The sequence below is a fragment of the Durio zibethinus genome, chromosome 23 (assembly GCF_047325235.1).
Source record: "Durio zibethinus cultivar Kanyao isolate XHJ-2024 chromosome 23, ASM4732523v1, whole genome shotgun sequence".
In the NCBI taxonomy this organism is placed as follows: Eukaryota; Viridiplantae; Streptophyta; class Magnoliopsida; order Malvales; family Malvaceae; genus Durio; species Durio zibethinus.
The window spans coordinates 10,787,289-10,814,078 of record NC_143184.1 but is presented as its reverse complement, the minus strand read 5'-3'; the positions used below and the strand labels follow the sequence as shown (position 1 = coordinate 10,814,078).

The 26,790-nt window shown below is 34.1% G+C and overlaps 2 protein-coding genes and 1 pseudogene across 24 annotated transcripts; all 3 read left to right on the top strand.

The window, feature by feature from the left end:
• Nucleotides 1-698: 698 nt before the first annotated feature.
• LOC111314612 (SMAD/FHA domain-containing protein) lies at nt 699-9,059 on the top strand. Of its 2 annotated transcripts, none has more exons than XM_089752698.1 (12): nt 699-1,200; nt 1,289-1,374; nt 2,307-2,378; nt 3,018-3,073; nt 3,702-3,750; nt 4,660-4,806; nt 5,361-5,456; nt 5,660-5,773; nt 5,941-6,074; nt 6,425-6,666; nt 7,214-8,041; nt 8,194-9,059. In XM_089752698.1, exons 2-12 carry the CDS (start codon nt 1,369-1,371, stop codon nt 8,241-8,243), a joined length of 1,794 nt encoding a protein of 597 aa, XP_089608824.1. In that variant the 5' UTR covers nt 699-1,200; nt 1,289-1,368; the 3' UTR covers nt 8,244-9,059. The 2 variants fall into 2 exon arrangements, with proteins under 2 accessions (XP_089608824.1, XP_022771867.2); XM_022916132.2 differs by having other exon boundaries at nt 2,299-2,378.
• Nucleotides 9,060-12,365: 3,306 nt separating this feature from the next.
• On the top strand, nt 12,366-20,073 carry LOC111313165 (disease resistance-like protein DSC1). 21 transcript variants are annotated; one of them, XM_089753211.1, is made up of 10 exons: nt 12,366-12,892; nt 13,058-14,156; nt 14,259-14,567; nt 14,704-16,491; nt 16,947-17,021; nt 17,139-17,225; nt 17,308-17,378; nt 17,792-17,871; nt 18,744-18,988; nt 19,486-20,073. In XM_089753211.1, the coding sequence occupies exons 1-4, from the start codon at nt 12,411-12,413 to the stop codon at nt 16,408-16,410; spliced, it is 3,597 nt and encodes a 1,198-aa protein (XP_089609337.1). In that variant the 5' UTR covers nt 12,366-12,410; the 3' UTR covers nt 16,411-16,491; nt 16,947-17,021; nt 17,139-17,225; nt 17,308-17,378; nt 17,792-17,871; nt 18,744-18,988; nt 19,486-20,073. The 21 variants fall into 21 exon arrangements, with proteins under 21 accessions (XP_089609337.1, XP_089609323.1, XP_089609329.1 ...); XM_089753197.1 differs by having other exon boundaries at nt 18,083-18,988; XM_089753203.1 differs by adding an exon at nt 18,159-18,263 and having other exon boundaries at nt 17,139-17,378; nt 18,698-18,988.
• LOC149512203 (disease resistance-like protein DSC1) lies at nt 18,214-24,178 on the top strand (annotated as a pseudogene). The gene is made up of 6 exons (XR_016332386.1): nt 18,214-18,263; nt 18,744-18,785; nt 18,878-18,988; nt 19,836-19,974; nt 20,320-22,546; nt 22,668-24,178. The product of XR_016332386.1 is annotated as a disease resistance-like protein DSC1 (transcript).
• Nucleotides 24,179-26,790: the final 2,612 nt, after the last annotated feature.

Genomic DNA, 26,790 nt, shown 5'->3' with positions numbered 1-26,790 from the left:
GCTATATTAATTAAAATAAAGATTAACAGCAGATTTGTGTTATTCATCAACAGCATCGATAGTTCAGCATTATTTGGACTGTATCTAATTGGTGTTTTAGTGATAGATGACAGCAATTCCATAAGCAAAATATGAGGGAGATTGTGATAGAAAACAATGTAGGTATTGAGCCACTAAACAACATAATATTGGTCAATTTAGAAATAGTTGGTAAAAGTATTTCGGCCTCTCTAGTAAGAATATGAAATTAATTATTCCCATTTTCACCAAAATGATGCAATTGTTTAACCCTTGTTTGTTAAGATTAACAAGAATTTAGCCAAAAAAATCAATATCAAATTGAAGAAAATATAAATTTGAAGTTTAGCGTAATTGATTCATTTAGTATCTTTTCGAGATAACATCAATAAATATAAAATTTAAATCTTAATTTTTATAATTTTTTATTATAAAAAAAAATTGAAAAAAACATATAATTATAGATTTTTGAAAGTTGGGTGACAATCTCTCTTTCTTTACGGAGGAACTCAATCAATCTTTAATATTTTTATGAATCAATTTTTTAATTTATACCAAAATGTGGTTGAGAAAAAAAAAATAAAAAGCAATGAGGAAAAAAATTAGCACGAGAGTATGTCAATATGTTGGTATTGTATGTGGCTTATTATATATGTCTGTAATTCTATAATTTGAGCCTTGTCTATTTCCTTGCATATATTCCCAAAAAAAAAAAAAAAGATGGATCCACCCAAAACCGAGCAGCCCATTTTCCCCCTTTAGTGCAAACCCAATTTAAGATCTGTTTAACGTAGCTCGCCGTGGCGCGTTAGTCTCCTTGGACTCTGCAACACCTCTCCGCCTCACTCTCTCTCTCTCTGCAGCCATGACATCCGCGATGGGTCCACCACCTCCCCGAAACCCTAACCCGTCGACGGAACCCGAACTGATCATCCAAGAAGAATCCGAACCCACAACAGACAAACCCTCCATGGGTCCTCCGCCACTTCCTCCCAAAAACCCTAACTCCCTAGACGAAGAAAAACAATCAAATTCAAATTCAGAACCAAATTCAATTGAAAAGCAATCAAATTCAAAGCAATCTTCTGTACCTTACACAATCCCTCAGTGGAGTGGACCTCCTTCTCACCGCTTCTTCCTTGAGGTCCTTAAAGATGGCTGCATCGTTGACCAATTTCAAGTGTAATTACTTTTACCCTTTCCTTTGAAGCCATCATTTTTATTATTTATTTTTGGAATTGTTGAATAATAGTGAACTTTGTTTTTATAGGAACGAGAAGGGAGCCTATATGTTTGGGCGTGTTGATCTCTGCGATTTTGTGCTTGAGCATCCCACTATTTCGCGGTTTCATGCTGGTAAATCTTTTTATTTGACTATTTTAATTTTCTATGAGGATTAAGCTAGTTATTAAATAACTTAAGTTTGGTTGGCGGAGTTGAAAATAATTTTTTGTCTTTGTGGAAATATTTGTTTCTAGAATTAAATAAGGGCTACAATATGTTATTTTGTTGGGATTCTAAGGAAGTAGATTCAATTAGCTAAGCAAGAAAATGTATGATTTTAAATGGCAAATCAGTTGGATGCCCAAGAAACAAAGATTTTATAGATTTTTTCTACTTTGTGAAGTTTACATCGTCAATGTTATGGTTATTGGCATAACATATTTCAAGTTCATTATGAAGGCTATCAACCTTCTCCAATTTTGATTCTTTAAGTTGGCCAACTAAGATGTAGTTATCTTTATTTTCTGCAGTATAGCTTTTATGATTTGGTGAACTCTTCCTTCTGGCTGCTCTTTGTACTTTATAATAAACCATATTTGGCTGCCTGACATGATAGCATGTGAGGGTTGTTATATTCTTGTGAACCAATTAATCAAATTTGTCTAAAATGTTAGACTCTATACCCTCTAGAAGTTTGATTTGTCTTGGGCAGCACAATGAATGCATTCTCTAATCTCCAATTAACTCACTTGTGTTTTCTATTTTACAAAAACTTGCTCATCACCACCCCACTAACAAATTTGTGGCATCTGAACTAAACAAAATTGTGTTTTTACATTGCCCAAAAAAGATGGTGTTTGATGAGATTTTATTCTTGTAAATTTTTTTCCTCTTCCTTATCCTTGTAATACTATTAGTAGGCTGTTTGTTGCACTTGAAATATTTATGGTTTTATGCACAAATATAGGAATTCTAGGATTAAGTAGAACGTTAATTATAGGAATATGCTAATGGTTTTCCTTTTGTTATTTTTAATTACTTGTTTCTCTTTACTAGTGCTTCAGTTTAGGAGCAGCGGGGAGGCCTATCTTTATGATCTTGGCAGTACGCATGGCACTTTTATCAACAAGAGTCAGGTATTGCCATGCAACTGTATTCTGTTTGTTGTATTGAGTTGCATATTATCATGCTACCTTGTTTCAGTTTTTTCTTATTTTTTTTTTGGATTTTTGGCTAAGATGGTAATATTTGCAGGTCAACTCTCTGCTTCATGCTTGAAATTTTTCTCTTGGATTCTTTCACTTATTTGCTGCTTTTGAAATTTTGATCTCTTTTATTGGGGGCATTTTCAGGATATCTTATCTATAATTTGAATTTTTAGCCTTAGGTTGTTACAGTTGGACATTTTAGAGCTATGCTTACAATGTTCAATAGTATTGGCTGGGCTTCCTCGCATAAATCCTTTCTTCTCCTATTATTTTTGCTTCTATCAGCCAGGAAGTTATTGATGCTTATAATTTCTTTTTTAATGATTCAATCAAGCAAAGAGTAGATAAACATACATATTCTTAATTTGTTCGGGATTTGTATATCTCTTGTAGAGGGTGAAGATGACTGAACCTCTGTTATCATAAGCAATTGATGTTTGGTTGTCCAGTTGCTTTAAGTTGCTTGTTTGATATTATGTGGAAAATTTTATGGACTTTCTGCTAGATTATAATTTCTTGTGCTTGTCATATCTCATGCTGAGTTGATATTCTTTCCTAAATAATTAGGTAACAAAAAGGACTTATGTGGACTTACACGTAGGTGATGTCATTCGGTTTGGCCAGTAAGTATACTTGTGCTTGGGTGTCTTGATTTGCTCATATTTTCATTTCTTTATCTTTCTTTCAATGCCTTTCATCTGGTTGATTTTCTTTTGTATTATTTTAATTACTCATTTGATTGGTATCTTTTGTAAAGGGAAAATGCAATATCAGTCTTAGATCCAAAATTTGGTTGAGCATTGCATGTTATTCTGATGTTCATATATCGGTCCGTCCCTTGTCCCCACTAAAGGACTATTTGGCTTAGCTCCTTTATGCAGAATCCCTTGGGCCTCATAGATTTTATGGTGGGAAAAAATGATATAAGTATTGATCAGAAGGCGTACTTTCTTCACTTGTAAATTCATCATTTCTTTTTTTATAGGCCTGCAAACATAGGGGAAGATGGTGGTGAGGGGGGTTGGGATTTTGCAGATTAGCTGTATAAGTTTCTATTGGTTTTATTTTTAATAGCTTGGGGTTCAGTTTGCTCTACACTTTCTGAACTTTTCTAATGCTTCATTGCATTCACCTCATGTACCATGTTGGATGGTCTTTGTTTTTTTACTTATGGAAGAAAAAGGAAACAAGGGAGAGAAATAAGATATTATGTCAGGTTGTGATTATTTTTTCTACTTTCTTATTGTGCAGGTCATCTCGTTTGTATATTTTCCAAGGGCCTTCTGAGTTGATGCCACCAGTAAGATTTTTATGCTACGAATTTATGGTTTTTCGTTCTTTCATTTGCTATTAGTTTTTCAATTTAGGGGTTGAAGTGTTTAACAGATAGAATTACTTTTTTGTCCTCAGATTTGTTTGTTTGCATAAATCTTTTCTTTATTAGAATTTCCAGTTTCCAGTTTCTAAAAAACTCATGAAACTCACTTGTCAGTAATCATACTCAATCACATGTTCGCGTCCCATTTTATGAACTAATGTACAGACCTGTGCAGTGGCAATCATGTAGGCAAAAATCTCCATCATGTTTCATACCCTTTCATTTTAGTTTATTCATAAATGCATGCATAAATATCTGACATTTTAATTGCTGGGAATGTAACATCATGACTCTGCATCCAACAATCTGAATATATTTTAACTGGAACTCTCTTTTGGAATACTTTAGAGAGCAGTGGCTAGGGTGGGTTACTAAATTTTGTTAAACCTCTGAGCGTCCTGTGCATTGATGAATTTCATGCCACCTTTCCCTATGGAATCAATAGTTTTTCTTTTTAAATTTCTAAAATGATTGAAGATTGAAGCAATTGGTGGTAGGAGTAATAGTCTAGGTAAATAACAATTAAGAATCCCGTTGTATCATTTTCAAAGGATAAAAAAAATTGAGTTATTTTATTTACTTTGGTTACTTGACATCTTTTGAAGGAAATGCTATTAGGAAATACTTTGTTGAGTTATATGTTCTGGGTCATAACCTTCTCTTTGGCTTTAACATTTAGTTACATTATATTGTTGTATTGAAAGAAGAATTAGAGAGAAACAGCAGAAGTTTTCTATTGTTTCAGCCATTAAAATTTTACTTCATATATTTTATGCAATTTTCTTTACTGTGTTAAATTGCTGTTACTTTTCTAATGTTTTTGTGTTGTAGGAAAAAGACTTGAAAGTCATCAGAGAAGCTAAGATCCGAGAAGAGTTGTTAGATCAAGAAGCTTCACTTAGACGAGCAAGGGCGGAAGCATCTCTTTCTGACGGTATCTCATGGGGCATGGGAGAGGATGCTATTGAAGAAGCAGAGGTTTGTATAACTTGTATCTTAAAGTGTAATCAGATTGAAATACTTAGAAACTAATATAATTAGCGAAGGATGCAATTTTGTATTCTTTTCGTGATTGACGTCTTGTGCTATGCTCTTGGAATTTCTTTTTGTTGATTTTCTATGTCATTAATGTTTTTTAAAAGAAAAAGACCTGAACTCTTTCACACAAAACTTTGATGCGTGCAAAGACACAATTGTTGTACTTCTTTGAGGATCCACATCATTCCATCAGCGAGCAATTAGATAAATATAAAGAATTTGGTGGCTTTCTTCCCTGCTGGCTAATTAGTGCTGATTGCTTATTTGAATATCTTATTGACGCATATGTATGGATTTAATTATAAGCTGTCTTTATCACTTTCTGTCCCTCTTTTTTTTTTTTTTGGGGGGGGGGGAGGGTCTAGAGCCAACGATTTTCACAATGGCCTCATATATCAAACTTTTTTCTGTTCAATCCCTAATTTTATATTGTTTTGATGTAAGAACGAATGGATAATTTTGTTAATTTTCTTTTCTGTCATTGGGATATTTAGGACGAAGCTGATGAAGTGACTTGGCAAACCTACAAAGGACAGCTTACGGAGAAGCAGGAAAAAACCCGTGATAAGATAATAAAAAGGACTGAAAAGGCAAGTCCTTGTCTCTTTGAGAATTCTTTTCATGAAATGTATTTAATGATATTTGTTTTCCTCATTTAGGCTGCTCGCTTTTAGTTGTCTGAACTTTCTTTCTAGTTCTTTTTTATTCGACTTAGAGGTGTCACTTTCTCATCTTTCCATGTCAATTTCAGTGCTTGTCATTTATCATTTACAACTCATTGTTCTGGATGTAGATTGCTCATATGAAGAAAGAGATAGATGCAATACGTGCGAAAGACATTGCTCAAGGTGGGTTGACACAAGGCCAGCAAACTCAGATTGCTAGAAATGAACAACGAATAACACAGGTATATTGAAAGTTATGTGGATAGGAGTCTGATGTATTCCATTGGAGTTTACGAATTGATTCTCTAATATTGGGCCTTAAGGTTTCTTATTGGCCCTCATCTTCCCTTTGATTGCGAAGAGAACTTAAAGAAAATTATTGATACACTATTTCTTACAATTTTGGTAGATAATGGAAGAGCTTGAAAACTTAGAAGAGACACTAAATGACAGTATTCGTGAAAGCATAGGTGCACGTGGTGGAACAATGTCTCGTGGTAAGAGGAAGGGAGGGCCAGAGGATGATGATGAAGACTTTTCAAGGTAATTGTCTTTATGAGAAATTCCTGGTGGATATAGAAATCTTTTAAGATACAGCAAAACAATAAAAAGAAGATTTTATATTTGCCTCTGGTGCCACAATTTTTGAAATGCATGGAAAATTTTTTATATACTTAGCTATTTGCTCTAGTTATTCATATTGCTTTAGTTATTCATCTAAAACATATTTATAATTAGCAGTTATTGCATTTACTTTTCTCAATTTTCTAAGCATTTTCTTTAAGTTTTTCTCTTCCTTAAGTATATGATATGGTTATGCATCTGGTTTATTTTTAGTTGTCTTATGAAACTAGATTAATAGTTAATGCTTATAATGATTTGTGATTCTTCAGTGATGATGATGAATTCTATGACCGGACAAAGAAGAAACCTACTGTGCAAAAAGTTGGTGAAACCCAGTCTATTGAAACTGCTGATAGTCTTCTTGATAAGAGAGACGCCATTACGAAAGAAATTGAAGGCAAGAAAGAGTTGCTGTCGAATGAGAAGAATAAAATGGCATCAGAAACTGCAGTAGAAAGTGAAGCTGGAGATGCACTTGATGCTTACATGTCTGGGCTTTCATCCCAGCTAGGTGAGACATTTTTACATTAAAAAAAAATATTCCTAAAAGTTCTGCACATCAAAGATGCAGAGTGCTGATGTCACAAACAGTTAACTCATTGTTGATTTCCAAATCATAGACTACTTGTTTTGCTATACATTGTTATTCTGGTTTTTCTTCAAGTTTCTTCCCAGTTGTTTGTGAACATTAGCTTTTTTATATATTCCTAAATTTCTTTCATTTCTTTTTCCTTGGTTCTTTTAAACCTTTTGCTACATACTTTTTTCTTTGAACGTAAAACACAAAAAGTAGCCTTAGCTTACAAAAGCAAAAATATTTTTCAATAATTAATAAATAAGCATTTGAGTTTTATGGATGATAAAAATGAAGAATTTATTTCTCTATGCTATGTAGCCATTGTGTGTGGATATTTATTACATTTAAGCTATTTTCTCATTTTTAAATATGGTCATCTTTTTTTCTATTTGTGTTTACTTTCTCACAATCTAAAAATGAAAAAAGTAAATTCTGAGATGCAAGTAGCAAAAGTGGCTGATTTCCTATCTTTCTTTGTCAGTGCTTGATCGGACAGTGCAACTTGAGAAGGAAATGTCTGCCCTTCAGTTGGAGTTGGACCGGATCTTCTACCTGTTGAAGATTGCTGATCCAACAGGAGAAGCTGCTAAGAAAAGGGATACAAAGGCACAAGCACCAGCACCAGGACCTGACAAATCAAGACCTCCTGCTGCTGCTGTCAATAAGCAGCTTCCAAAGGAACCCAAAAAAATCAGTACATCTACAGAACCAGCAAATTCTTCCATGCAGAAAGAGGGAGTTGTAGATGTCTCTATGGAATCAATCAAGAAACCAGAAGAGAATATTATTAGTGATACAGCTGACGGGAAAAAGGCTATCTATACTGTTGCAAAGCCCCAGTGGCTTGGTGCTGTTGAGAACAAGGAGATTAAAGAGTCACATCAAGTAGTAGAAGTAGATACACATAAAGTTGACGAATTTGTTGATTACAAAGATAGGAAGAAAGTACTTGGGAGTGTTGATGATCCACAGGTTAAAGGGCACTCAGGAATTGAAACTACTGCCTCTGGTCTGATTATAAGGAAACGGAAACAGGTTCAGAACCCTGAAAGTGATGACAAAGCCTCTGAGCAATCTACATTATCCTCTACAGGAGCTGAAGAAATCGCACAGAATGCTGTGGCACTGTTACTGAAGCACACTAGAGGGTACCATGCAGAGGACGAGGAATTGTGTGAAACCCCTGAAATGTTGGCCAGAAATCAATCTAAGAAAGAGAAAAAGCAAAAACGGGTGCTTGGTCCTGAGAAGCCTTCATTTCTTAATAGCAATCCAGATCCAGAATATGAATCATGGGTTCCTCCTGAAGGTACTCCCTTTAATTATTGCTTAGTGTCATCTGAACCTGAAATTTGGGTATAAGTGTAGCATCTGTAATGGGTACTGCTGAATGGATTTCAACTTGGTTCCATTCATTGGACTATCGATGATTTTATTACAAGTTTTTCATGTTCCTTGCAGGGCAATCTGGTGATGGGAGAACTACATTGAATGATCGATACGGATACTGACTCACATGGTTGTCCTAAAACCGTTGGGTTGCTGCTGCAAACTAGAGCAGACTTGTCACCATTGCTTTCATATCTCAAAGTGTTGTGCCAGTCATGGCCTTGAAGATACTGACAATTGACAATATTCAGCTTATGCCGTTGGCATAAATAGGCACCTCCGCTTTTGGGATTCTGTGTGGCGGATTGACTTGAATCGGAAGATTAGTCTTCACTCATTGGTTGGAATTCTTTCTAAAGAATTGTGTACCAATGAACAGAAATAGATGTGCCCGTCCGTATAAAAGAAAAGAAGAAAAAAATTGAGATGGGAAACTAACATAAAGCTGTTTCTTACGTTAATGTATAGAAAGATCTAATGTGTTTGCATTGTCTTTCAAGGGAGTCGGAGTTGCATTGTAGCAGAACTTATCTGTGTTCATGGATCAACCATTGTCCGATAGAAAATTTGGATTTTGTAATTTGTAGTTGAACTCCCTGTCATGATAAACAATCTCGATTTCTCCCTCTTCTGCCAGCCGCGTGCACAAAAAGCTCGAGTTTCTTTTTGCCTTTCACCACAAACAACCCTTCTTAACCATGGGAGCGAACTTCTTTAGTTTATTCCAAGGAAATCTAATCGATGGTCACCATATTTTAGTTTATTGGGATAATTTTACTTCATATCTTCAAGAAGGTGCTGATCATCACACATTAATCACATATGCAATTTCTCATGGCTTCTTTGTTTTTGTATTTGTATACAGGGAATGCTTGTTTTTTATTAGTCCTTTAACAAGAAACACTATTTGTTTAAATATAATGATCTACATTTTGGAATATTTTACGTTCTTTCTTTTATTTTATTTTATGTTTGTCTCTTTTGTGGTATTTTGGATCTCAACTGAATTTCATATCCTGCATCTTGCCTTTTGCCTATGGTGAATTCTAGGTTCTAAATTATCTCGGAATCTATTAGATCTAATATATTTTCATTTAAAAATACATATTTATAAGTTTTAAATCATCATGTTATTTAATAATTTTCATTTAAAAATATGTTTATAAAAAATTACAGGAAAAATATAAAAAAACTAAAAAACAAATTTATATTTTTTTTACTTTTTTAAAAATAAGATTTTCTGTGTTCATTAAATAAAAAAAAGTATGAATTTATAATATTTTATGAGTATGCATACAGAACGGATATCTATAAAATATAAAAAAAAAACACAGCACAGGGCTCGTGAATGACAAGATTGAAACTCGCACACATAATTCACTTCTCTTTTTTTTTCTTACCTTACTCAAACCTCAAAATAAAAATAAAAAACAAATTATTTCGTCCTTTCAAGTAGTATGAATCTAACTGGTAATGTAAAAACATTGGTGTTCACTTTGTAGAATTTTCGACAAAGTAAATTGGCACCCCACCGTACAGAATTCAAAGACATTTTACAATTTGGTTTACTCCTTCATTGTAGGATTCCGCGTTGCTCGTCATTCTTTTTGACGATTTGTCACATTGTACCCCACCAAATGGAATCCAAAGACATTTTGGTTTACTCGTTTGTTGTGCGATTCCGCGTTGTTTCTTTCTTTTGTCACTTGGTACCCACCAAACTAGCGGAAGACATTTTTTAATTTGCTTTGGGGTAATTACAAATTGATAAAGTTGGCCAACAATATTGAGAATATCCTACAAACATAAAAATATTTATTGAAGCAAGAAATAGAAAGTTATAAAATTGATAAAAGGGAAACTATTTTTATTTTTTCTTTTTTAACAGGAGATTAAAAATAGATAAATTATTAAATATATTAATGATAAATTTTTTTAATTTTATGAATAAAATTAAAAAATGACATATGTTTTTTTTAATATATATTTAAAAATTTAAAAATTTTAAAAATTAATTTAAAAAAATAAAAAATATATTACCATCTTAATCTTATAAAATTAAAAAAATTTCATTATTATTATATCAAATAATTTCTTCTAAAAATAATGAGCCTTGATACCTCCTATCGCATGCACCTATCATTCTTAATAATAATAACCATTATTTTAATCACAAAATGTTTTGTGCAATATAGGTAACATATTTTTTTAAATTGGTTTTTTTATTTTAATTTTTACACGTCTCTTTTATAAAATATATTGACTGAAATATTTAAAAAAAAAAAAACAGAAATTAAATAGCAAAAAAAAGAAAGTATAGCTTGAGTCATAACCTTTCAATTGAAATAAAAATTTTTAAAGTTTTTTAATTTATAACAATCACTTTAAATGGATACTATAGGTATTTTTAATTGCATAAATTTAGGACATGATGGAAGATTATTTATTAGTTCTTCCCGTAATACAAAATAATTATTTATAGATTCGAGACATATGATAAGTGAGATTTTTATTTTTTTAATAAGAGATTAAAATAAAAAAAATTATTAAATACATTGGTATGAGATTTTTTTAATTTAACAAATAAAATTATAATTATAATATATATTTTTTAGTATAAATTAAAAAAATTAATTTATAAAAAATAAAATGTGTTATAAAATAATTTTTTTTAAAAAATAATGAGCCATATACCTCACTTCGCACGCACATGTCACTTTGACAATAATAACTTTTGTTTTAACTACAAAATGTTTTGTAGAATATAAACAACATACCTTTTTAAATTAAGGTTTTTTATTTTAATTTTTTCATGTCTCTTTATAAAATAAAATAAAAATAAAATAATTAATAGATTATTAATTTTATACTAATGATGGAGTATTTAAATCTTACAAGTGAAATAATTTAATAATCTATTAACTTTTATAGATATACTTTAAAAACTAATCCTTAACTTTGTGAATTTAAAAACATTGATTTATACAAAAAAATCTGTGGTTTTAAGAAAAAAACTATCCCCTGATAACTTTAATGATTTATACTCATAACTTATAACTAATATCTCAATATAAGCAATTTTAAAGTTTTAAGATTAATTGAATTTTTAACATATTACATTTGTACCCTACCAAACGAAATCCAATGATAATTTTACAATTTGCTGCTTTACTTTTTTAGCGTACAATTCCGCGTTGCCTTGTCTTTCTTCTGTCACTCCGTACCCCACCAAAAGGAATCCAAAGACATTTTTCAATTTGCTTTACTCTTTTAATGTACCATTCCTCGTTGCTTGCGGTGGACCAAGAATATTTGCTTACTGTCGTACATAAAAAAATTTATTGAAAAGGGAACAGACTTAAAAAATTGATAAAAGGGAAATGCTTTTTCTCTTTTTTTAACAAAAATTCAAAAGTAAATAAATTATTTAATTTTTTGTGTTATAGTAAAGTATATCACATCTAATAATTTAAAATAAATAATTATAAATTATATATTTAAAATGATTTTAATAAATAATTATCAATAAAAATATAATTAATTGAGTTTGAATCGATACAGTATTAAGTTTGAATTCAAACTTAATTCAAAATTCAAGGTTCGATGTTCGATTCGAACTTGATCGAGTTTTATTTTTTAGTTCAAACTTAATTTGAGATAAAAATCAAGCTACTCAAATTTGTTCGATTAAGTTTGATTAACATGTAAAAATAAATTCGATTTTTATATTCGATAAAAGTTTAATTATTTATGTTTGAGTTCGAATTTGAATTCGAGATATTTTATTAATTAAAATAATAAAAATATATTTAAATATAAAAATTTGATTAAATTTGTGAGCATATTAAATCTAATATAAAAATATTCAAACTTGACTCGATCGATGAATTGAATCAAATTATTTGAGCTCAAACTTGATTCAATTATTTGAATTTTATTCTAATTGAACTTAAATAACTTACAAGTATTAATATATTATTTATATTTTTAATTATCGATAAAATTTGAACACAAAATTATTTCATTAGAAATGATGATATTGATCAATTGAATCAATTACTTATTAATAACTGATTTACTTTAACTGCTGTGTTCACAATTATTCAATATTCTCATTGCATTGCATCAATCTGTAATTCTCCCTTTGCTAGACTCCTTTGCCGGATGATGGTTCCGCGTTGCTTCTCTTTCTTTTTCGCCTTGGAGTCTTTTTTAGTTGCGTTCATTATTCACTTCTTTTTCCTACTGCGTTACAGACGCAACATCACAAAACCTTCTTGTTCTCTGTTATGGCTTTCTCTTCCTCTGCTTCTGCTTTCTTAACTCAAGCAAAGCATCATGTTTTCCTGAGTTTTAGAGGTGAAGACACACGCAATACCTTCCTCAGTCACCTGTATGAAGCTTTGAAAGGAAAAGGGATTGGAGCTTATGCTGATTTCAAAGAACTTCCGAGGGGAGAGGAAATTTCTTCCGCACTGTTGGAAGCAATCGAAAAATCAATGATTTCCGTAATAGTTTTTTCTCAGAAGTATGCTACTTCATCATGGTGCTTGGATGAACTCTCCAAGATAATGGAATGCAGGGATTCACGAGGACAACTTGTGGTACCCATTTTCTACCATGTTAACCCATCCGATATACGAAAACTAAAAGGGAGTTTTGAAGAAGCTTTTGTTGACCATGAAAGAAACAGGATAGACAAGGTTAAGGGGTGGAGACTCGCTTTGACTAAAGCTGCCGGCTTAAGTGGGTGGTCCATTGCAGGAGATAAGTTAAGTGTTTGTTTTTCTTGCTCTAAGCTTCTTGCACTAAATTGGTTAATTTTCTTTTGAATTTTTTTGTTTTAAAAAATTTCCCTTAAGAAGCGTAAGTTTTGTTCATATAATCTTCATTACCTTAGGCTTAACTCGTTTCTTTATTTTTGCTTATTCGATAGGCCTGAGCCCTCAGTCATTGAGGATATTGTTAAAGATATTGTAAACAAGTTGGATCGGTTGTCTAAAGGTGATTGCGAAGGACTCATTGGAATATTTCCTCGTATGGAGCAAATCAAATCACTGTTGTGCTTTGGAGGGGAGGATGTTCGTATTATTGGGATATGGGGAATGCCTGGTATAGGCAAAACAACTCTTGCTCAAGCTATATATGATGAAGTCCGTGGTCAATTTGAAAGTTGTTACTTCTTGGCAGATGTTAGAGAGAAGTTAGAAACACCTGCTGCAAATGCAATCACTCTGCGGGATCAACTTCTTTCCCAATTATTAAACCAGCACGGCCTCCATATCGGTACTCCTAGAATGCCCTTTTTCATCAAGGATAGACTCCGTCGTAAGAAAGTTCTTCTTGTCCTTGATGATGTCAATGATTGGGACCAATTAGAAAAATTAGAAATTTGCCATGACCACTTTGGTTCTGGTAGTAGAATCATTATAACATCCAGAAACAAGCAAGTCCTTACAAATGGATCAGTTGATGAAACGTACAAGGCTAAGGGATTAGGTTACAATGACTCCATTAAGCTTTTTTCTCTGCGTGCCTTCAACCAAAACGGCCTTGTTGATGATTATAAGGATCTATCAAATAAGTTTTTGGAATATGCTAAAGGCGTTCCGCTAGCTCTTAAAGTCTTGGGTTCTACTGTTTGTGAGAAGAACAAAGCATATTGGGAAAGTGCATTGAATAAATTAAAGCAACATTCCGATCCGAAAATTCACGATGTGCTGAAGATTAGCTTTGATGGGCTGGAAGATGTAGAGAAGAAGATATTTCTTGATATCGCAATATTCTTTAAAGGGTGTGGTATACATAGTGTAACAAAAATACTGGACGGTTGCTATAATGGGACTGCTGGTTGGGCAATTACCAACCTTGTTGATAAATGCCTCTTAGATGATACAAGAGAGAACAACCTTGGCATGCATGATTTGCTACAAGAGATGGGTAGGATAATTATCAGTTCAGAATCTCGATGGCCAGAAGAATGTAGTAGATTATGGAATTCAGATGATGTTTGTAAAATGTTAAAGAATGGCAAGGTAAGAGCTAACTGAACTAACTTTTCTTTTTTTTTCTTGCTCATCTTGACTTGATAAATGTTTGATGCATTACGGTAAATTATTGTTTGCTGTTGATTATAGGGGACGAAATCAGTGGAGGGAATATTATTAGACCTGTCTCAAATTAATCATGAAGTACAGTTACATCCACGTGCTTTCGCAAGGATGCCTAATCTTAGAATTATCAAATTCTATAATCCTACTTTATCTAGGGAGAGTGGTATGTTGGTTCCTTCAGACCAGGGTCTTGAATCTCTTCCTGATGAGTTAAGGTATTTTCATTGGGAGAATTGCATGCTGAAATCTATACCGTCAAATTTTAGTCCGAAGAATCTTGTTGAATTAAGATTAAGTGGTCGCAATTTTGAACAACTTTGGAATGGAGACCAGGTATTCTTTAACATTTTATTTTCATAAAAAAAATAATATTTATTGTTTTTAATTTTTATTTTTGTAGTACCCTATAAGTTTTGAGGCTTTAAAGTTTAAACTAATCTCATATTGTTTCTTCGCTTTCATTGCACAGAATCTTGAGAATTTAAGAGTGCTTGATCTGTCACATTGCAAGAATTTAATCAGGATCCCAAGTTTGTCAGCATCCAAAAATATTGAACAACTGAAAATTAGTGGGTGTAAAAGCTTGGTTGAACTCCCATCTATGGTTCATTTGAAATCTCTTCGCTTTAGACTACTCGGTTATGGTTTAAAAAATTTGAAGAAATTTCCTGAGCTCCCACAGCATATCGAAGAGTTGACTTTAACATGCACTGCAATAGAAGAAATTCCGGAGTCAATCGGGTTTCTCCATCAACTTGTTCGTTTGAATATGAGTGGTGGCCGAATTCATAATCTTCCAAGCACTACTATTCAGTTGCATGCCCTTAGAAAAATCAGTCTCCAAAGTTGCCGAAACATCACAAATTTTCCGATTGTTCCGGAGAACATAGAACACTTAGTTTTGGGTTACACTCCAATAAAAGAAGTGCCTTCATCAATCTCAAGGCTTAAAAACCTTGCTTCTTTCGTCATGTATGGCTGCACAAGGCTTAAAAGCCTTCCAACCAGCATTTGTAAGTTAAAATCTCTTGTATTCCTAGATCTCCGTGGCTGTTCAAACTTAGAGTGTTTCCCAGAAATATTAGAGACTAAGCGTCTAAAATATCTTGGTTTAAGTAAAACAGCCATAACAGAGTTATCCTCGACTATATTTCGGTTTGTCCCTTTGGAAGGATTGGATCTATCTGGATCAGATATAGTGGAAATTCCTAAGAGTATCAAACAACTTTCTAATTTACAGTATCTATATTTATCTAATTGTGGGAACCTCGAATCATTGCCAGAACTTCCACCATGTTTACATTTTTTAGTAGCAGGAAACTGCAGATCTTTAAAGAGAGTTCCCCAGTGGGAACATGCGCATTTTATGGAAGCTGGGACATTTTTATTATCTCATCAAATTGGGAACAGTGAATTTCTATTCAATAATTGCTTCAATCTGGACGGGGATGCAGTCAACAACATTGTGGCTAATGTACAGCTTATAGCTCAATGTACGGCACAGGTGTTTGCGATGAAATCTTCTGAAGTTGCTGCTTATAATTTTCCTCGTTATAGTAATGGTTTCCTTTCTTGTTTCCCTGGAAGTAAAATTCCAAAGACATTCAAGAATCGGAGTAAAAATTCTTCAATAACTGTCAAGTTGGGTCCAGCTTGTTCTAGTAAAAGATTTTTGGGCTTTCTTCTATGCATTGTGGTTAATTTTAAGGGCCCTCATAAATTCAAAGTCTGCGGCGGTAGGTGCCAATATCTATTAACAACCGAGCGCCTTGACCGCCTTGACCGTGATCCTCTCGAACTTACTCATCATTGGAATTGGAATGCCCCTTTCTGTATAAGCTTTGATTCGAATCATGTGATCCTTTTTGGTAGTGGTTTTGGAAGGGAAATCAATGAATCCATAAACAACCATTTTGATGAGGCCTCCATTGAATTCTACGTTACAGCTTGCGATTTTGATTCCAATGTTGAGCATATCATAGTGCAAAAATGTGGTGTCAATGTATTATATGAGGATGCTGTCAGATCCAATGACAAAGAGGTTGCGTCCAGCACAAATTACAGAGCTAATGATGAGGAAGGCCTTGATGATCCTACGACTACGATAAGACCTAGGCACAGACGATGTTTTAGCTCTGATGAAGTGGAAGAACCAGAGCCTAAAAGACTGAAATAGTTTCGTTTCTTTTGAGGAGGTGCAAGTTCGCAAATTTCTGATATTATTTAAAGCCCAGGCAATTCAGTTCCAAAGCTTTTGGTAAGTCATCCTGAGATTCAATTTGTCATCACTTTTAAATCTTGGTAATTTAGAAAAAAAAAAAAAAAAGAATACAAAATGCTTTCAACTTTGAATCTTTCAAATTTTCCTTCATGCTTTTCTTTCACATTTTGTTTCCGACCACTCTCTCATCATTCTATTTTCTCCTTTCATTTTCTCAACTCACTATTGTATTTTTCTCCTCTGATTGAGAGATAATTTTGTTTTTCTTTTCTGAAATTTCCCTACTTTTCAATTTTTTTAAAAATTTCGTTTTGGCTCTTAAAGTAAATGTAAAGTATGCAAATATTGTGGTGTTTTGTTTTATTATTACCTAACTTTCTTTTTAGATAGTAGTTGATTTCTAATTTGCATGCACCTTCCCAAACTATTTATCTGAACCACTTGTGTGCGAAATTGCTTTTGTTTATAACCTGTGCATTTTCTTGATCTAGGTTTCAGTTGATGCTTTTCTTAGGATACCTAGGAGCAGTTGGAATGTGAAAGCAAGGTCCCCTCTCCCATAAAAGGTTCTATTTTTTCCTATGTTCATTATGCATTTTAGAATTACGATAGTATTTTGCGCATTTTCGGGAACTTTCATGAAAATTCAGCCTTAACTTGATGTGACATTTTTGAACCTGCAGATTATGAATGTTTCAAGTGTCTCTTTGTCACCAATAGAAAGGATTTTCAGAGAAATATTGGGTTTTCAAGTCTAGGTTGTGACAAATGTAATTTTTTTCCCTCAAATTAATTATGTGCTACCTTTTCAAGCTCAATTACAGAGTTTGACTTCAATATGATGTTATGAAGCTAGAGATTTGCATCCCTTTGCTACTTGCTACATGCTATTGCTGCTGCCTCTGCAGTTGCAGATCATCAAGGTAAATGAGCTTCTATAACTAGTCGAAAGTGCAAGTTCACCTTTTTCTTTTCAGAAAAATTATATGAAGCATAACATGAAATCTTTAACTATCTTGCGGTCTTGAATCGTAATCAATTTCAATGCTTTCTTAAAGCTACATCAGTGATGTTGCAAGTTTATATCATCTGATAGTCAGAACTTTGTCGTTATCATCTCACAGTAGAAAAAGTAGATCACACCTGCACCATTATTGAGAATTGGGGAAAATAAAAACAAAAAGGAAACAAAAAAAAAGGAAACTAGAATTTTTTTTTTTTCCAATAGAAGGTTATTTTAACATCTTTAAGGAAAGTTTGAAACTTATTTACCTAAATGGGATATTCATGCTGTCATTTTTTTTTTTTTGTTTTCCTTTTACATACAAAATACAAGTGATTACACTTTCTCTGCTTCGATGCTTTAACTCTCCTTCAATCAAATACCAGTGGCAAGTATGAAAGGGAAAAATTTAGGTGGGTTCTTCATTTATGTGCTTTATCTCTCTTTTTCTTTTGGGGATTTGTTATTGTCTTGAAATTAAATTCCCAAACTCTTCATCTATATGCTTAATTCCATCATAGTTTTCAATTATAGTTTTTGGGGTTTATAGTTTTGAATTATAGATTTTTGGGTTCATCTAGTAGAAACAGCAATCACTTGTGTGGACTTGGGTTTTATATTTAGGTTGAACTAATTTTGTTAAGCTTGTTAAATGGGGTCGGTGAACTTGAGTGTTGCTATAATTCCTATGTCACATCAGTTTGGGTGGAATTCATCAGTAAATGGATTAGTGCAACCACCATTCTTTTGGGGACATGCTTGAGTCAATTGCCAGGGGTTTGCTAGCGAAGCTTTTTGGTGGAAGGTTAGTTTTTGAAGACTTTGGCTATTTAGGGCAAATGTGCTATCTTTCATATTTTCCTGCTTGCAATACATAATAGAAAGTTGTCATTTCAAATTCCAAAAGGTAAAAGAGAGCAGATAATCTAATAATTTTACCCACAATTTAAGGTCTGCATTCAGAATTTAAGGAATAATTTTGCTATTCACTGGCATTAATGAGCTGCTACCATCTCTAGTTAGGATGCTAAGTGAATTCTACGGTTTGGGCTACTTTTAAGGCCACACATTACTTGATTGTGTAAGCACATTAATTTGATGCCTTGTTGAAGGTGGCCAACTGTTTGGACTAGGTTTAGTTGGATATGGCAAATGCAGACTGAAACTAATTCTAATGTAGTTGGTTTAATTAAATATGGAAAATGCACTGAATTTTAATTGTGCTAACAATACTAGCAGTTGGGTTGGTTGTTCCTATTGGTACTATGCCGCTTGTGGTATGCAGAGGAATCTTGTCAAGCCAAGTCATAGCTAAAGGGGCCATCTGGTACGACAGGAATGCAATTTCACTTCATGGGATGTGGTCATGCTTCAGCAACGCTTGGGTTTATTAAGGATGTGTTTTTATGCTGTGCAAAGGACTGGGGGTCCGGAAACACTAACAAAGGAGCTTGACTGTGTAAAGAGGATTTTCAGGGGCAGTGATGATTCAAAGGGCAAGGACCTGCATACCAAAGCTGATGATTTGAGGTAGACTCTCATTATTGCAATGGATATTTATAAATCAAACAATGAGAGCTTGAGTACTTACTACATTCTTAACTAGCTACGTTTAAAATAATGTGATCTGATGGCATAGAGATTTAGTACTTCTTATGCTGACTCCACTTAGGAAATTACCAGCCTTTGTTACAGCATCTTCATTTTCTAAGAATAGTAGTTATATAATTATTAAATTGATAATTAGCATTTTGCGAGTATAAATTGTTACGAGAACCTAATCAAACTCAGATGGCTAACTAGCATCTGATGTCAGAATTTTCATTGCAAGTGATTCTGCATATTGAATTACTAGTATTTTTATTTTAACAACTACAACTATGTTGAGTAGAAATTGTTTAAGCAGATTTTCATTACATTAGTTAATGGTTTCACTTGCATTGGTGCCCATTTTCGACCAACACTGAATGAGCATTTTTCAATTAAAGATAATATACGATGTTGTTTTATTGCATCTTGCTATGCAGCTAAAGCAGAGGTAAAGAGATCAAATGCAATCCTAACAAGATCCAGCCCAGCTTTCCTCGCAATTCGACTAGGCTCACCTTGAAGCTGAGTTCGTCATTGCTTTTTTTCAAAGATGCTTGCACTGAGAAAGACAATCGTGAACATCAGTATATAATGACTGCAATGGAAGTTTTAGCCCCGATGAGGTCCGAAAAGGAGCAGCCATTTAGAAATTAGAAGCAAGGACAATGAGGATGCCATTTTCCCGATGTTGGTGAATCAATGATTGAATGAGATAGCTGATTATTGGAAAAGACCATGGTGACCCTTCTACTCAAATGAAACCAGGATGAAATTTAAGTTTTTGCAGTAATAGGAGGGATGACCAAGCCTTTACAGAGCTTCAATTTTTCTTTGAGATTCTTTGCTTTATGCCTGTGCTTGAACTGAGACTTCAAGGCACTACGAGTTCTCGACAAACCTGTCCTTTCTGGGTCTTACTCATTACGGTTCATCATGAATTTTAACTACTTTTAAGTTCTTCTGTGTCTTCCCCGAAACTATTTTTAAGGTAAATCACTGCTTTCATAGCAGGATCTTAAATCTCTTCTAGGTGAGCTCAGTTATTTTCTGTAGGAGTATTGCCCATTGAAATCTTTGCCATCAAATTTTAGTCCAGAGAAGCTTGTGGAATTAAGATTACCGAATAGTAACTAACTTTGGCCTAAAGATCAGGCATATATACTCTAATAATGTGCTCATCCAAAAAGAAAACATATTTCGTTTCCTTTTTTTTTTTTTTTTCCATTTTGAATAAAACTCTAAATTTAATTACAGACTTGAAATTAATGTAGTTAGTTTTTATTTTCATCCTACAGAATTTTGTGAATTTAAGAGTGATTGACCTCCGAAATTGCAAGAATTTAACAAAGATCCCAGATCTGTCAAGATCCATAAACATTGAAGAATTGGAGGTTGGTGGGTGCATAAGCTCGGTTGAGCTTCAATGCATTGTTCATTTGAAATTTCTTGAAATCTCTGTCTTAGTGACTGCCCAATCACAATATTTCCAGAATTCCTAGAACCTTAAAGACATTAAACTTGAGTGGGACTGAAATAGAAGAAGTGCCTTCATCAATTGAGTGTCTCAGAGAACTTGCTTCTTTACCAATGAGCTACACACGAATTAAAAATCTTCCTAGTACTGTTGTTAAGATGAATTCCCTTTTAGAAAAATCTGTCTCTCTCATTGCCCAAACATCACTCGTTTTCCAAATGTTTCAGAGAACATAAAAGACTTAATTTTGAGCAATATTCAAATCGAAGAGGTGCCTTCATCAATCGGTTGTCTCAGAGAATTTGTTTTTTTAGATATGAGTGGCACAAGAATTGAAAATCATCCATGTAAATATGGATTTCCTAAAAGCAATCCATCTCCGTCATTGCCCAAACATCACCCAGTTTCCAAATGTTTCGAGCAACAAAGAAATCTTATTACCGCACGACACAGCAATAGAAGAAGTGCCCTCATCAATTGCTAGGCTTGAAAGCCTGTCCATGTTGAGTGTGAATGACTGTACAAGGATTAAAAGCTTTCCAACATGTATTTGCAAGCTGAAATGTCTTCGACAACTTAGTCGCCTAGGCTGTTCAAATTTAGATACTTTCCCAGCAATCGTGGAGACTATGCAATGTCTAACAAAGCTTGCTTGTTCGAAAAGATTAAATATAAAAGTCACACCCATCTTGAATGACCACATAATTCGTGTGAGGTACAGTAGAAACTTGAATCTTCTGGGTGTCATCCTTAGCGGTAGCTTTAGCAAATTTGATGTTTTGACGACTCTAGATCTGAGTGGGTCAAATATAGTGAAAACTCCCATAAGCATGCAACAACTTCCCAATCTAATTTCTCTTTTACTTAAAATGTTGCAAGAACCTTATAATATAATATTGCCTGAGCTTCCACCACGTCTACGAAACCTAAATGCACATGACTGTACTTCATTAGAACTGGTGTTGGGCAGAAGACGGTTTTGGGAGAATTCTTGCCTAGTACACATGTTATTCAGTAATTGCTTTGATTTGGATCAAGGTGTAGTTGACAAAATAGTGGCCAATGCACATCTTAGACTCCGGGGCATGGTAGAGGAATGGGTGAAAGAAAGGTCGAGGGGATTTCATGAAATAGTACCCGATAATATTCTTGATAGAGTTGTTGCCTGTAGTGAAATTTCAGAAAGATTTGAGTACCGAAGCATGGATTCTTCAATAACTATCAAGCTGTGTCCAGATTGGCAAAGTGAGAGATTCTTGTGTTTTGTTCCATCTGTTGTGGTTGATTTCTAGATCAATTACGAAGACATTGGTGTTCGAATTGTTTGCGAAATTTAGCTAAAAACCAAATGCGGTGATTGTCATAATTTTAGAAGTAGATGGACTTCACCTATGTATTGTGATAAGCCCATATTTTTTTGAGTCCAATAACATGATCATTTGGTTTGACAAGAATATGTTTCAAAAAGACAAGCACTATGAGGAGGCCTCGTTTGAATTCTACATCAGAGCTAAAGATGATGGAAGGCGTGTAGATCACAATATCAAGGTGGAGAAATGTGGTGTACATGTATTTTATGTGGATGCTGAGTGTTATGCTGACTGCAATGTTGAATCCAACAAAAATTTCCGCTCTAGTGAAGAGGAGGGGAAACCACCTCTTCAGTTTTTGGAAACAAGTTATGGAATTTCTGCTTGCCTGCCATGTACTCAAGATAATGAGGACAGATGCAATCCTAAAATGATAAAATGCCAGCCAAACTCTCCAATTCATTCAAATTGGCTCTCAATAAAAGGAAGTTTTAGGAATCTAAATTTTGGCAGATTAATACATCAAGAAGGTGTCAATTTTGACAATGGCCATGATAATCCCACTATCACAAGAATACCTTAGAGCAGTGAAAGTTTCTGTTTTGATGATGAGGTTGAACAAGAGCGAAAAAGAATGAAGCTTTTTCATTTCTATTTATCAAATTTCTGCTTTATGCATCTAATTAACGAGACCAAGGTTGATTTCCAGGAGATGTTAGTTCTCTTAATCCATTAGTTTCTATTTTATATTTTCCCTGAAAGTAAAATAAATTGTGTAAAATTTTCGGTTTTGTTGGTGTTATGTTGTTAATTGATGTTTTCCCGTATTTCCTAGGTACTAGTTGATTTCTGATTTCTATGATGAAGTTTGATTACTGCATTCACGTCAGCCAGGTAAACCTTCAATTGATCCTCCTTAAACGTTTATTTACGTACTTGTGTGAGATTGGTTTTGCTTTATCTTGATATAGGTGTTAATTAGTTGATACCCACTAAAACCACTTGGGAAGGCAAAAGAATGGTCTGATCTGATACTGTTGAACTTGAAAATATGGGTGTTTCCATTATCTTGTTTGTCACCAGCAGAAAAAGTTCTCAGCAAATATTTTTCTTTTGGATTTAAAGTCGAGGTTGTGACAAATACAATTTGGTTTTGTCACATTAGAATGCCTACCTTTTCCTAAATGACAGAGTTTAACATGAATATGACTTGATATCTGTTTTGATGTCATCAAGGTAGAGAGAATTGACATACCCTGCTGCGGGGTGCTATTGCCGGATGGTCCAATATTTTGCTTCTATAATTATGCAATACTGGAAGTTTATGTTGTTTCGTTTAACTTTTATGTGGTAGAAAGAAAAACAAACACGAACATTAAGAATAGGAAGAGTTAAACTAAAATAAGAAAAGAAAGCCAACTAATGCAGCATGTTTAGTATCGAGGAAACGACTTGCGGTGCCTATATCTTGTTTACATCCATTATGTCTTTCGCCATTCACCCATGGAAAAGACAGTTACAAAAAGGAGTTGAAACAATGAAATGTATAATGAAAAAAAAGTCGGGTAAAGTGTGAATATATCCATTACTAATAGAGGAGATCCTTGGTTTAACATTTGTAGTAGGAAAACCAACAACTTTTTTTCTTTTTATAATTAAGGTTGTTCGGGATTGAACTAAGTTAATGGAATAAGAGTCCACCATTCTACTAACCGATTGCGTAGCGAGGACGGAAAACCAAACAATTTGATTCGGCATTTCCTGCAAGTACTGGAAGAAACTGTGTTTGTTCATATTATATTATTCTCTAGAGTTTTAATACCTGATCGCAGACCTTGTGAACAAATTTGTAAAGTTGGTCACAGCCTGGAGGTTAGCTTTAACTTTCTCAATTTGCTGCCACGAAGGGAATGAAGATGCAAGTGATTGTTCGAAGGAAAGCAGATTACAAAACAGAGAGTCAAGGGAATGGCTGATATTAGAAAAGGCCGTGATACCACCGAAGTTTTATTGATCGTTTTCTTCATACTTGTATCTGGACTAAGATTTTGAGGCAATCTTAAGTCACTTTTTGAAGCTCCTTCTGGTTTCGAGGCACCATGACTCCTGCCTCTTCTTTTGTCACTTTACAATTTGCTTTACTCCTTTATTCTACCATTCCGCGTTGCTTGTCTTTCTTTTGTCACTCTGTACCCCACTAAACGGAACCCCAACACATTTTTCAATTTTTAGTTCAGAGGCTTTAAAGTTTAAACCAATCTCATATTGTTTCTTCGCCTTCATTGCACAGAATCTTGCGAATTTAAGCGTGCTTGACCTTTCTTATTGCGAGAATTTAACCAGCATCCCAAATTTGTCAGCGGCCATAAATATTGAACAACAAAAAATCAATGGATGCGAAAGCTTGGTTGAACTCCCATCCATGATTCATTTGATATCTCTTAACGTTTACGTATTATTTGAAGGTTTACTAAATTTGAAGAAATTTCCTGAACTTCCACAGCATATTCAAATTTTGAGATTCAGAAACACTGCGGTAGAAGAAATTCCCGACTCAATCGGGTGCCTCCACCAACTTAAGGAATTAGGCGTGCTCCCCTCAAGGGTTAAAACTGTTTTAAAGAATATCTTTAAGTTGGAATCTCTTAAAATTTTCCATCTCGAAGTTTGCTCCATCGACCTATTCCCAGAAGTTCCCAGAAACTTAGAAAGATTGCTGTTGTGCAAGAATCAACTACAAGAAATACCCTCATCAATCGGATTTCTCCATCAACTTGCTGATTTGGATATGAGTGGTAGCCGAATTCATAATCTTCCAAGCACTATTATTCAGTTGCATGCCCTTGAACAAATCTCCCTCTGTGATTGCCCAAACATCACAAATATTCCGGTTGTTCTGAAGAACATAAAATGCTTACATCTGGATAACACTCCAATGGAAGAAGTGCCTTCATCAATCTCAAGGCTTACAAGGCTTTCCGTTTGGAGAATGAAAGGCTGCACAACGCTTAAAAGCCTTCTAACCAGCATTTGTAAGTTAAAATCTCTTGAACTACTTAATCTCAATGGCTGTTAAAACTTGGAGTGTTTCCCAGAAATTAGAGACAATGGAAACAACCGTAAAAGCGTTACGTTGCTCGAATATATTTGGGTTGATAATTTTGGAAGCCTTGGATCTTTCTGGATCAGATATCGTGGAAATTCCTAGGATTATCAAACAACTACCTAATTTAATTCATCTACGTTTAAGATATTGCAAGCGACTCAAATCATTGCCAGACCTTCCACCACATTTAGAAGTTTTAGATGCAGGAAACTGTGCATCTTTAGAGACAGTTTCCAAGTTGGAACATTTGCGATATATGAAAGCTAAGAGATCTTTGTTCGAGTATTATTATATCTATGGCCATTGCTTTGTATTCAATAATTGCTTCAATCTGGACCGGGATGCAATCAACAACATTATGGCTAATGCACAGCTTAAAGCTCAATATATGGCACAGGTATTTGCGATGGAATCTTCTGAAGGTACTGATCATTTTTATGATAAAAGTTTCTTTTCTTGTTTACCTGGAAGTGAAATTTCAGAGACATTCAAGAATCGGAGTACAAATTCTTCAATAACTGTCAAGTTGGTTCCAGATTGTTCTAATAAAAGATTCTTGGGCTTTATTCTATGCTTTGTGGTTGATTTTGAGCACCATCTTGAATTCTTCGATATCAGTGTCAATTGCAAATGTCAATTAAAAACCAAGTGTGGTGATCATCACGATTTTGCTTATCGCTGGAATTCAATAAACCCTTTGCATCGAGACATAAGCTTTGATTCCAATCATGTGATCCTTTTTATTTGATGGTTTCGGACGTGGAATCAATAAAACATCCATAAACAAGCATTTTGAGGTGGCCTCCATTGAAATCTACGTTGAAGCTACGGATTTGGTTTCCAATATTAAGCATTTCAAAGTGCAGAAATGTGGTGTTAATGTATTATATATGGATACTGTTAGATCAAATGACGATGAGGTTGAATCCAGCACAAGTTACAGTGCTGATGAATCCAGCACAAATTATGGTTCTGATGAATCCAACACAAATTACAGTGTTGATGAATCCAGCACATATTACAGTTCTGATGGTGAAGAGGCAGTGGATGAGATATTGGAATCAAGTTGTCATGCTACATAATTATTCACCAAAGATGAAGAGAACAGATGTGGTGCTTCCATGATGGATCCTTACAGTGTTGATGAATCTAGCACAAATTACAGTTCTGAGGGTGAAGAGGCAGTGGATCCAACCATTGAGATTTTGGAATCAAGTTGTCATGCTACTTTATCATTCACTAAAGACGAAGAGAACAGATGTGGTGCTGCCATGATGGAACCTAAATCTGCAATTGATCCAAATTGGCTCTCCTTGAAATGTGATGTCAAAAAAAGAGATTTCGAAGGATCAAGGATGGAAAGAATGTAATGATGAGGAAGGCCCTGATGACCCTGCGACTACAACGAGAACTAGGACAAAAGTAGTTTTAGCTTTGCAATTGATCCAAGTTGGCTTTCCTTGAAATGTGATGTCAAAGAAAGAGATTTCGAAGGATCAATGATGGAAAAAAATGCTAATGATGAGGAAGGCCTTGATGACCCTACGACTACAATGAGAACTAGGCACAAAAGTAGATTTAGCTCTGATGAGGAGGAAGAACCCGAGCCTGAAAGACTGAAATACTTTCGTTTCTTTTGAGGAAGTGCAAGTTCTCAAACATATATTGCTTTCTGATCTTATTTAAAGTCCAGGCAATTCAGTTCCAAAGCTTTGGTAAGTCACCCTTAGATTCAGTTTGTCATCACTTTTAAATCTTGGTAATTTAGAAAAAAAACAAAAGAATAGGAAATGCTTTCAACTTGGAATCTTGCAAATTTTCCTTTATGCTTTTCTTTCACATTTTATTTCTG

What these genes read in the sequence shown, in the direction of transcription:
- LOC111314612 (XM_022916132.2), top strand. Translation starts at nt 884, where the DNA reads ATGACATCCGCGATGGGTCCACCACCTCCCCGAAACCCTAACCCGTCG. An exon ending in GATGTCATTCGGTTTGGCCA is followed by an intron (nt 3,074 to 3,701) that starts GTAAGTATACTT and finishes CTTATTGTGCAG; the next exon opens with GTCATCTCGTTTGTATATTT. An exon ending in TGGGCTTTCATCCCAGCTAG is followed by an intron (nt 6,667 to 7,213) that starts GTGAGACATTTT and finishes TTTCTTTGTCAG; the next exon opens with TGCTTGATCGGACAGTGCAA.
- LOC111313165 (XM_089753214.1), top strand. Translation starts at nt 12,411, where the DNA reads ATGGCTTTCTCTTCCTCTGCTTCTGCTTTCTTAACTCAAGCAAAGCAT. An exon ending in AAATGTTAAAGAATGGCAAG is followed by an intron (nt 14,157 to 14,258) that starts GTAAGAGCTAAC and finishes TGTTGATTATAG; the next exon opens with GGGACGAAATCAGTGGAGGG. An exon ending in AACTTTGGAATGGAGACCAG is followed by an intron (nt 14,568 to 14,703) that starts GTATTCTTTAAC and finishes TTCATTGCACAG; the next exon opens with AATCTTGAGAATTTAAGAGT.